The sequence below is a fragment of the Ambystoma mexicanum genome, chromosome 7q (assembly GCF_040938575.1).
Source record: "Ambystoma mexicanum isolate Mex_15411 chromosome 7q, UKY_AmexF1_1, whole genome shotgun sequence".
NCBI classification, from domain to species: Eukaryota; Metazoa; Chordata; class Amphibia; order Caudata; family Ambystomatidae; genus Ambystoma; species Ambystoma mexicanum.
Window position 1 is genome coordinate 478,877,588 of NC_090941.1, and position 12,225 is coordinate 478,889,812.

Consider the following 12,225-nt stretch of genomic DNA (forward strand, 5'->3'; position numbering starts at 1 on the left):
GGGTTTTAACGCAAGCGCATTGAATTCTCATTTTGAGCCCTACGTTGCTAGTGCAGTATAGATCAAGAAAGATGGACAAAGAGGTACATGTTCTCCAATGGTAATTACTAAGGCAAATAATCATGTGCATGTTGTGTTAGATTCATCAATACAGGTCACTGGAACTTTGTTTAAAAGTCAATTTTGGCTACTAGAGACAAGATAGGAAATTGACAAACTCATGAATTTCAAAGATAGTCAGGATAATAATCTACAAATATCAAAGTTGGCATCCAAAGTCATGATAATTGTATTAGTTAGAAAATAACAATGTCCTCAAGATTACTCAGGTTATACAAAGAGCAGAGGCAGTAATTGACACAATAGTATTATTTCAAAGAGCAACACTAATTGTTAGAGACAATTAGGACTGTAGAGTAATTTGAAAGATTAAACACATAGGACAAGGTAAAACTCTTTATTCATTCCTAATGGTTCCAATGAATCTAACTGCTGTATCCAAAATAGTTCTCTTTGAGTCCGTCTCTTATGCAGGTCACTTCCTCTTGGCAAGCAGTGTACTATTTCCAGAATTACAAATCTCATCTGTGCAATGGTATGGTGTCTCTCCCGAAAGTCTCTATAGACTGGTGTTGCTTCATTGCATGTCGTAATGTTAGACTTATGCTCTGTCCACCTTTCCTTTGCTTTTCTAACAGTCTGGCCCACATAATATATGCTAGATGGACATCAAATGGCATAGATGACCATTCAAGAGCCACAGGTGGCATAATGGTTTAGCTTTACTTTCTTCCCATTATGTGGATGCCTGATGGAGTCACCTTAATGATGTTGCTACAGTGTTGGCAGTTTAAACAGGGAAATGTACTTGTCTTCGGTTTCTGTAGGAACCTCTCGGTTTTCTCAATTGGTCCCTCTGCTTTCATTAGATCAGCGTTATTCAAACTGTGGGGCGCGCCTCTCTGGTGGGCCGCAGCCTCATGCCCAGGGGGACGCACATTCACAGCCTGAAAAGAGAAAATTACATTACAAAAGGATCGTGCTGTTGCTTCATCAACAAGCAACAGCCCGATCCACGGCCCCTGCCACACTTGCTTAGTGCAACAGGGCCCGGAATCTTTGTGTGGCCTCAAGCTCCATTAGAAGCCTATTTATGAAGACAAAGGAAAAAAGCACACACCTTCTTTTGCTGTGATGACCAGCATCGCGGCAAAAGAAGGTGTGTGCTTTTCCTTGTGGAATAGACTTCAAGTTAAGTAGAGAGCCATTATTATCTATCGGCGTAGAACACAGCTACAGACCGTCATCAAAATTGCCCAAAGAATCCACAGCCATAGGTTGGGCAGAAGTTATTTCGGCAAACGTGAATGGGATGCACAATAACAGGAGGAGAGACCTGTAGAGGGGGGTGTTTGGCTATTGAGGCCAGATCCCAAAACCCAGTGATTTTTTGTTGCATTGTGGACGTCAGATCGTTTTTGTCTAATTTGCCTCTTTTGCAGCAAGGTGCGATTGAACTTATCAATAGGTTTAACAGGACTCTATGTGCGTTTCCCAGTTTTTTTCATTTCTCTGCAGAGGGTATATTTCTTTTTGATGCCATGACAATAAAGGAGATTTGCAATGGGTTTACAATATTTCACCTCAAACACACTGTTTGTTCTTTGTCTGTGGAGGCCATAAGTATCAAGGCAAGAGGGGCGGGGGGAGATTGTCGTCTCTTGCCAGGCAGACTCCCGTACGCCTCAGCGTTTCTATTAAGATGTGTCTTAATCGAGTGATTAATTGTGTGAGTGTTTGTTAAAGGTTTAATGTTTAACCAAATCACAAATGAACAAGAAAAAGAATTTAAAAAGAAAACAAAAACATTATGGGGGGTAGAGATGGTAAAAGCGCCAGGGCATTTCAACCTTTTCAAATTAGAGGCGCCAGGGCATTTCAAACATTTCACATGAGAAGGGCCTTCACTAAGTGTTGGGGGGGGGGACAACTGCCCCCATGTTGTCAGTCAGAATTAATTTAGCTCAGCAATGTATTCAGTTCTGTTTTTTTTCCTGGTGCTTAAAATGTGCGCTTTGCATTACAAGCTGTGTGCCGCAGACTGGTTCCACTCTAAGTGGGGGAGAAATGAGGACTGTGGGGACTCTGTACAAGTGAATAGAACAAAGACCCAATGTTCCTCATTTCTCCTGCAGTGGCCAGGGAAGGCGCCAGGGTATTTAATCCTTTTCAAATTAGAGGCGCCAGAGCATTTCAAACTTTTCACATGAGAGGGGCCTTCACTGAGTCTTGGTGGGGGTGGGGGGAGCAACTGCACCAATGTTGCCAGTCAGAATTCATTTAGCTCAGCAATGTATTCAGTTCTCTGTTTTTTTGTCCTGGTACTTAAAATGTGCGCTTTGCATTACAAGCTGTGTGCCGCATACTGGTTCCACTCTAAGCAGGGGAGAAATGAGGTCTGTGGGGACTCTGTACAAGTCAATAGTACAGAGATGCCAGGGCAAATCAGACTTTTCACATGAGGGGCCTTCACTGAGTCTTGGGGGGCATCACCTCCCACGGGATATGGTACAGTATTATCACCTCATTGCTTTCTAACACTGGTTCCTCCACATCAGCCTCTTGCTGACATAGAAGGCTTTATAGCTGTTCTGTGGGCATTTAGTGGTTAAGATCCCTGCTGGCCTGCCATTTTGTGATAAACGGCAGCTACTAACCTTACTAAATTAACACCAATGCAGAGGGGCGGGGCAGGGGGGTACGGAACAATTTATGTTTTGCTCAGGGGGGTTTGGCATAAAAAGTTCGTAGACCACTGCTTCAAGCAGTGAACAGAACTTGCTTTGCATATTTCCGGAGGCACTTTGTGCCCAAGACCAGTGATTGATTATGGCATTTATTTCAGGAGCTTCTGAATGTTTTCTTGTTCCCGTTGCTTTTCATTGATCGTTCCCCCCAGGCCGCGCGCGCTTCTGCTTACTCACAGATGGTTTAGAGATGCCCATGGATGGACCTTCTTGATCTCACAGGATGTTTCATGTTTTCTGCTTCCAAGAAATCTACTTTTTGCCTATCTTTTGTCACCAACATCCCAGCCAATTTAAGAAGTCCACATCTCATGCCTTACCTGTCCTTAATGTAGCTGGTAGGTGACTCACTGCGCATGCATGGCAATTGGGACTCTAATATGCTGTGCCTCTGTGTGCCAGAGCTGTGTTGTGCAATTCAGGTTCAGGGCTGTCAGCATTATGGGATTATTCCCTGAGAGATTGTCTCCCTAGCTGACCCTCCTACACTGTACTCATACCTACCTCGGCATGCACCTGCATGTAGCTGCCACCGCGTGATCAGGCCATTGCATTACGATAGGGCATATCCTCCATTGTTTTTCTAGTCAGGCATTTCCTACTTGCAGGCCAAAGGAATGATCTACATATGATATATGTATATGATATATGGTATATGATATATGATATATGTATTCGCGCCTTGAAACACCTGTGTACTTGGGGATTGGAGGTGCGTCGCGGCAAATGAGGCGAATGTTGGTGCATACAATGCTGGTCTGTGTATCCAATATGGCGACACAAGGTAGGGGCCAATCTGCAGCTGGGAGGATCCCTGCATGATTCCATGGCTTCCTGTCAAATGTTTCGGGCATTGGGTTGGGGGGAGGGGGTAGGGATATATTTGTAGTGGACCTGCATTGGGGAATACTCAGGTCCTTGGCCTTTGTATTTGCCACTTCATTCCCTGTGTTCTTTAAGAAACAAAATGAGCGGTCATTATGGATCCTTCTCAGATGTAGCACTCTGGAATCCCCTGGACGTCTTATGGATCAATAGTAGCACAAAGGCAACATTGTTGACTGTTTTTATTGGGCTGTTTTGATGCAGCCTTTATTAACAAGCTTCCACCAGAGTATTGTGCAATGACCATGTTTGTCATCAACTTGCTTAGTTTCTGCACCACGCCTTCCGAGTTATTGTTAATGTATTGCAAAGTAAATGATGGTTTTTGCTTTGTCAGCATTACGTACAACAGATTGAATAAGCATGTGATTTAGAAATCATACCTACTGTAAGTTTTTTTTTGTGTTGTGATTAATACTGTAATTCACAGACTGAACTGTCTCCCAACATTTTTAAAACTGAATATGTCAAGTTTGGGATTCCTGCGGTTTGATTCGCGTTAGTCCTTCTTCATTTTTAAATGCCATATTTTGCATTTATTTAATTATTGAATTTGTTCTGCGCAGTAAATTTTGCCTTTCTTTCATGAAACAGTGCTACTTTTTTCAAACGGGTGTTAGTGTCAAACATATGTTCTGTTGACCAGAAATGAACTTAAATCATACATTGCCCAATTTAAAGAGCAATGCTAGAGTAAGATGTGGAAGGGTTTAAGTTAGTTACATTGTGTAAAATCAACTGATTGAATTTGTAGCCTATAGAAATACATGAACGTTCTCATAAAACTCATGGAGAACGGGGAGTACTACTCAATATAGAACAGAAATTGTGAAAAATCAACTGCGTGAATTCTTAGCCTTAGCAGGGAATATGGCAATAACCCCCATCTGGGGAGGCGGGACATGGCCAGTAATGTCCTGTCACCTAGGTGAGGGCTGTGGGTCGTGTGGATTTTTTTAACTGGTGACCTACTCCCTTTTCTATTTGCATGGCTGCCGCGGGTGGGAGGGGCAGAATGCTCCTGCTCACCAGGTCAGTGGGAAGGAGGGAGGGGCTGGGTAAAGGGTATGGGTGTGATTTTGGGGGGTGGGAGGTGAGTGTGGGGACGTGGGGAGGCAACAGGGAGAGGCTCCCTGTTGCCTCCCCACAATCAAGATGGCGCCACCTGGGGAAGGGCCTCGGGTGGCTGGAAACAGTGGGCGGTACGCATTGTGTTCTCGCCTGCTCTTTCAGCCACCTGGTTGGCTGTGTGCCCTTCCACGGGCGCGAATGGTCAGACAGACACCTTTCTTGTATTAACATTCTTATCGTTCGGCTAATATTTTTGTTTGTACATAGCCTTCCCAACTTTCTTTGGCCTGACATGCCGCCAGACATACACAGCAAGCACACAAGGAATCTCACCCAGCACATGGATTTATAAATTCCATCCATTACAGCTTTTGCCTCTTTTTATTTGTTTTCAGTGTGTGGAGTAAATACGATTCTGCCCCAGGGAAGAGTAATGTAACACATTGTTGATTGTTCTGCATGAAACTCTACCTGTGTGGTTCAATTGGTTGGTTTGTCACAAATACACCTTACTTCTGACTGTTCATGTTTGAGTGATGCCTTACAGACACGGTTGAACACGTGTGTTATCAGTGGATGTTGCACCCTGCAAAGGTTGTTCGGGTGCTTCTTCGTAGGCAGGTAAAATGTTAGTGTTCCACTAAATAGTAGGTTAAGAATTTCAGTTTAGCTGTGTTTGTGTGTTGTGCTGCACAGAAAGGTTGGGACTCTGGGTGCTTGTCCATTTCTTGTCCTAAAACAGGTTGGGCCTAATTTACAAAGCGGGATGCCGCCATTGTAAACAGATTTTGTAAATCAGGCCTGGTGTATTGGCTGGTTGGCTATGTAGGGGGGTTGGCCATGGATTATTGCTTTTTTGAGTGCTTTGCATTTAATTTGTGTATTTATTTTCCTTGTACTTGTTGAGGGATGCATTTACGACATGCATATGGCTAGTGCCACCTCGTCCTCACGTGAAGGTGTTCTAAAACAATGCTTGCTGCCTTCAGAAGCAGATTTCTCAAAGGTAATGGGTTAGATGTAATGAATATATATAGCCACCCGAATTATGAACAATACATCATCCCAGCACAGAGCCGTGAATTAACACCTCAGCTTGGGGCTCAGCTGATTGTTCTGCAGGACCATGTCATGTCTGGCAATTGGAAACAAACTTACCTCCAATTATAGACAGGTTTGTTGCTATGCTTAAGTCACATCTTCAGAACATTATTTTTAGTGCCACATAATGTATCTCTCTATCAGAATACACTTAACCACTCCTCACCATCTACTGTTGCTGACCCAGATGTATTGACCTGTAACAGATGGCAACCATTGGTAAATGCCAGTAGCTTTTCCTAGGCAGTAGGTTGATATCCAGTGTAAACAATAGTCGAAACGGATTGAATTCATTTTCTTTTTGATAGAACAATTACAGACTAGCAGTGACATGTTATAGATTTTATTTGAATAATCTGTGGAACAGTCTAACATTGTTGAAAATAATGCCGTAGGGGAAACAATTCAAAACAGCTGGCTTTGCCAATGCTTGTTTTTACTTTCTTAACTACTTCCTTCATATCAGATGCAGCATTTCGTTGGTTAGAAATGAAATGCTAATGTTAATGGTCGTGTAATGTAAGGAGGTTGAGAATAGGTGTGATGCTCTGAGAATGTCTAGTACTGAATGACCACAGTCTTCTTCTTTTCCCCATTAGGATAGCATTGAGTTTCGAAACATTTGCAGCCACATGGCCATGCAGCTGGAGGGGCAGCACTTCGACAGAGACCTGCTGGCGGCGCACCACTGCCTGAAGACCATAGTGAAGAAGCTGATTCAGTCCCTTGCAGCACATCCCCTGGATTCGCATAACGATGCACGCTCCGCTCTGACAGACATTCTGCAGAACATCCCTGATGTCTGACGGGCCACCCAGCAGTAGAGGTTGCCTGATTTCTGATGTGGTACCCAAAGGAACCAGGTCCACGGTGTCAGATGTGGCCACCGGAAGTGTGGTAATGCTGATGCCTGACGTGGCACCCGGCTGTTCAGCAGCACTGATGTCTGACATGGCACTCGGCAGTACAAGATGTCTGACAGACATCTGAAGTGGTTAACAGTTGTACTAGGTCGAGGATGTCTGACTTGCAATGCAGTGGTGCAACCACTGTAATGCTTCAAAACAACCGTGATGGCTGATGTAGCACCCAGCATTACCTGCAAGAAGTAAAACTGACTAATGGCTTTAAAGACGGCCTCAAAACTCTTGGATGAGAAACATTTCTGACCCTTTTTATAAATTCTGAGAAGCCCTTGTTAACTCTGCTGATATAGTATTAAGCGTTCAAAGAGTTCTGAATGTGGGCTGGAAATAAGCATGTCACTATGAGGACAGTGTACAGTGCAGCTACAGAGTTTGCACATTAGAATCCCTGTAAGGAGAGGTTCCCACCACCTGGCTGTTTGCCACACTCCCCTTGTTTCCGCCCAGTCCGGTCAGGGAACTGCTCGGTGCGTCCTTGCATTCGATGCAACCTTGTGCCTTCTACATGGGAAGAGTGCCGTGGTCTCTGACCAGTCGTCTTCAGAACATGCGGGCAACATGACGTGGTCCAGCACTGCAGATAATGCTAGATTTAATTTCCAGCTGCCGTGCTTTGGACGTAGATATATAGGTTCCCGGACTGGCCTTTGTGTGGGTGGGTGGCTGGCTGAAGGGTCTGTCAGTACTAGGCAACAAGCTCCAGCCACAGTGTCTGTGCTTTCTGTGGGCTGTTCTAGATCTTCCGGCCGATGGATGCCTGCCGGGCCTACCAATGTGCACAGTGTGAATACCACCAATCCCTCTGTACCAGTCCCCCTTATCCTGCTGTCGCTACGGTACGAAAGTGAGGCTGCCCTACCTACATGCCTCGTCTGCGCTGGGGGTGATCAGGCCCCCGTTGAACCACCCTTAAAGTCCTGGGTGGTACAGGAGATCCAAACCAAGTCTTGATAAGGAGGGAGCTCTGTGGACTAAGAGTTCCTGAATCACCATGCAACTATTTTTGGGATATTCCTTCACCCTATCAGACTACACTATTAAATCTTCAGTACTCCCTCTAGGAATGGGGTTCTATGTCAGTGCATGGACAGCAATTTTTTTGACAGGTTTTTTTACGAATATTTTTCGGCAGAAAAAACATTGAAATGTTTTATTTTTTATTTTTGTGGGGTTTTCCCCCAAAACTCCCTCCTCTATCTTTGTTTTACAGTTCCTGACCCCCCCCAACCCTTTATATGCCCTTTCCCACCCCCCCTATATTTTTTGATGGGTTATTTCGGCAAATAATTTCTGTTAAAAAAGTCAAAAAAATAGCTGTCGATGAAAAAACTTTGTACCATTAATGAAATGGCCCTCTCAAAAAGAATGCAGCAACACAGCAACACATTGCTGCCTATGGGTTGAAAGCTGCACCATTATACTGTGTCCTTTGTTGCATTACATTTTTTATATTTATCCGTAGTACCACCATCACATCATATCTCCATCACATTATATCTCCATCACATCATATCTCCATCACATTATATCTCCATCACATTATATCTCCATCACATTATATCTCCATCACATCATATCTCCATCACATATCTGCTAGAATATGGGAATATGAGACTCCTCTGAATATTTTGTTTGTATTTCTATTAAATATATTAATATATTAGCCAGGTGAAACACATACACCCCAAGATCACGGTAAAGCCACAGCCAGATACTTCAAGAGCAAACGGTCCAATACAAAGAATAAATTCAATTCGAAACCCAAAAATCGTAATTTTTTTGTAAAAATGTAAATTGTACAATGTATTTAAATAGAGTTCAAAACCATTAACATCAATAGGGGATGATTTAGAGGTCCAGCTTACTTTTCCCGAATGGCAACTTTGCCGAATTCAGTTGTGTCACATTTCTTTGCTAATTTGTTTTCACCACAAACAGGTAAATGATAAGTTGGGGTAAGATATATATTGAGGGTGGGAGGTGGACGGGTGGACTGCGGGCGTCTCCCCGCTGTTTGTGGTAAAACAAAAATCAGCACCAAAAAATCAGTGAAGTTGCCATTCTGGAATAAAAATGCAGCAATCCTTCCTAGAGCCGATTTAGAACCCAACATCTTTCTGGTTGTATGATTTGACGTAGATCAGCTTCTTTAGGAAGCCAGTAGTCACAAAATGCTAACTTTTGTGTCTGGTCATTGTAGTCAACACATATTTAGCTCTGATGAAGAAAGTTGGGCTAAACAAACATTGTAACAAGAGCTTTGTGTTACTTGCACCCGGGAAAGCACACTCAGCCAATCAGGTGGCTGAAAAAGCAGGTGGGAACACACTGTGTCCCGCCTCCATTTTCCAGCCACCCATGGCCCTTCCCAGGATGGCATCATCTTGATTGTGGGGAAACAGGGAGGCTATCCCTGTTGCCTCCCCACATCCCCACGTTTCCCCTTCCCCCAAAGACATCCGCACCCTTTTCCCCACCACCCTCCCTCCTTCGCACTTATCTGCTGGACTGGAGCTTTGTGCTCCGGTCCCGGCGCTCCTCCCGTCCGAGATTAGGCTCACGCAGCACACGCGGGGCCGATCTCCTTAAAAAAAAAAGAAATAATAATATTCGCACCCCAGCCGGACCCCGGTGTGCAAATAGCAATCACCCCCGCTCAGGTGGCGTACTGGGCCGATAATGGCCTTGAGCTCTCACCGAGGCATTGCCTTCGTCCAGGCCTACCTAGGCTCGGCTGCCCCCATGAGCGGGAGTGGTTTCTACATTAACCGTCCCCACCCAAGTTAATGCATCTGGCACAATTCTAAGCATATTATCTATGAAATAGCGGATTGTTTCTGTTGACACATTGTTCTGTGGCTCTTTGACTGCCACAGTAGCTCAGTGTCAAAGCTCATGCTGCAGTATAATGTGCATCCCCACTTGGCTAAAGAATATTTTAGGGAACAGCAAAGACGACCAGATGTTTATAAATAATGACAAACCCAGTTGGGTGCATAATAAGACCTATTATGCAGAACGTCATCCGGATTGGCTGTGTTGATACCTCCAGGCCTGTTTGAACTGTTTCTGAGCCAATGATAGTTCATCCTTTTATGTTTAACTATTTGCATAACTGATATTTCATGTCTGCTATATTGTGTTTACTGACTTCATTTCATGTTATCTTATTGTTATATTTATTTTGCCTGCTTGGATACATAATGTGACTGTACAGTGTTTCAATTTGTTTTGCCAACCGCAGCTGTTTTAAATGTGTTAAAAGGATGCACCTTGAAATGTTGTGCCATTTGTAATACATTTTAAAAACGTTGTTTCCAATTTTAATTCTTTTTTCGATCTTTCTTTTTGGAATCTTATTGACAGGTGAAAGCTACTACAATACATTTCTATTTGACTTGTCATCAAACCACCCAGTTTATACTCGAGCAAATCCTGCTGCTCATGTACAAGACAACACCAATCTAAAACATGAACGAACACAACGATTTATGACCAAAATATCCTTTTGTAATATTGAAATTGTTATTGCAACTCTTATAAAGTCACCATTTCAGAACAAAATTCACTGAGTGGAAGTCTTCGGAGATGGCCTCTGACACCCCCCCATTCCCCAAAGAATTAGCTAGCTCAGTATACATTAAATTCATATTGCCAAAATCAGTAATTAGTCAGAGCAGGGTTATTTTGTCTTTTTTAACAACAATTCCTCATTACAGAAACGTTGTGCCAGTGTGAGTGCAATATTGCATGGTATGGACAAAAAAGTATTAATTCAATGCAATTTTTTCACAAGGAAAATGTTTGCCCTAGTTCTAACGTGGCACAGTATTAGCAAAAGGGCAGACAAAGCACTGGCACAAAGATGTATTGAAAGAATACATATGAGAACTAGGGCTTTTCTTGCCTTCAGCTGATGCTGTGCAAAATTGAACTTGAAGTAGTGCAAAGCTTCTGCAATGAGGTCCTTGTCTGCTTACTAATGTATGTCTGCATGGCGGTATTTGATAATTTATTTATTTTTAGGGGGTCTAGAGGTTCTGCCAAAGGCTTGTATATGCTTGCAGTCCAGTGAATGAAAATCGGCATATTATATTTGTATATACTTTTATTTCCAGAGCTGAGCTCTTAGGGTAGTGTGGCTTGACATCCAAAGGCTGAACTCACCAGGCATTTGGGCGGTGAGCCCCTCATTGACACACATAAATACCAAAATGACAGCAAAGTCTTTATATAGTAAACAAATACTTTATGAAAGGCCTCAGTCCACCAAAAGTCAGGAAGAAAAATAATGAAAATGGGCACAACATGATTACAAAACGCATTGCACTCTTAAAATCAGAAATGCTTGTAAAGGTTTGCCATTAACCTACAGAAAACTAATATATTTATATAAAGGAATATTACTGTCAACTATTGCTTTCACTTAAAACAAAGATACAGAGCACTGACTTGATAGTGGAAACATCTCGAAAGAAATTCCCTCCATGGGAAATAATGTGTCCTAGAATTGCCATGGACCGTGTTCATCGTGGTGTCCCTCAGCGATGGGGATGGCCCTACAGCAGTATCCACCATCGGCGTGAGCACCGATGCTGGAGCAATTGTCCTGACATCCGGGAGGCAGTATGGCTAGGCACAGTGTTGGGGTCTGCCACAGTAGCAGAGGCAGCTTGTGGTGCCGGGTGGTGGGGGGGATGAATGGGCGCCAGCAGGAGGCTGTGGGTGCACTGGGCACCAGGGGGGTCAAACTAGACGAGCTCCTCGCTCTTGCTGTGGAAGAACTTGAGAGCTCTGTCGTTAGCTTGATGCTTGTTTTGGGAAGCTGGGAGCCAAAGGTTGTATCTTGATAGCGGTCCTTTGCCTCCCCAGATATTAGTCGCTTAATCGAAGTGGGATTTACATTAGAACAGGGCAGCATAACCCCCAATTAAGGAGGCAGAGTTATCAAACGAGCAACATTAGTCCATAACAACGATGAATTGTATGCAATAATCTGCACAAAGCACAACTGTTGCCCAAAGGGTTTAATGTAAGAAACCCCTAAAAAAAGGAATGTAAACATTTGCATTTCAATGCAGAGCAATGGCCTAAGCAGTCGACTACATTTGACCTAAGTGGAAACGTAACCGTCCCCTCTGCGTGGTTTACGGTGATTTTCAAAATTGTGACGTCCCCGTAGTGTGCAGCGCATGCGCGAGCCTCGTTCACGGGTCGCGCATGCGCAGAGCAATAAACGGCGCCCGTGCGGCAGTTCCCGCCGGGACGCTGACCAGGCAACAACACGTCCCGCGTCGTCCTTGCATGTGTGTCCGGTGTGCGTGTGTGGATGCAGGCGTGAGTGCGTGTCCTTACCCCGACCATCTGGGGTGAGGATACAACAACTGGCAACGAGGAGGAGCGCCACGATTACGCTCGCCCCGACACGCACCGAA

General features: G+C 44.0%; 1 protein-coding gene across 1 annotated transcript in view; it reads left to right on the plus strand.

Moving 5' to 3' along the window:
* Nucleotides 1-10,117, plus strand: part of DLEU7 (deleted in lymphocytic leukemia 7) — a 42,057-nt gene extending 31,940 nt beyond the window's left edge. The window contains exon 3 of the mRNA XM_069640142.1: nt 6,464-10,117. Coding sequence (XP_069496243.1) covers nt 6,464-6,670 — 207 coding nt within the window. The 3' untranslated portion in view covers nt 6,671-10,117. The remainder of the gene's footprint in view (nt 1-6,463) is intronic.
* Nucleotides 10,118-12,225: the final 2,108 nt, after the last annotated feature.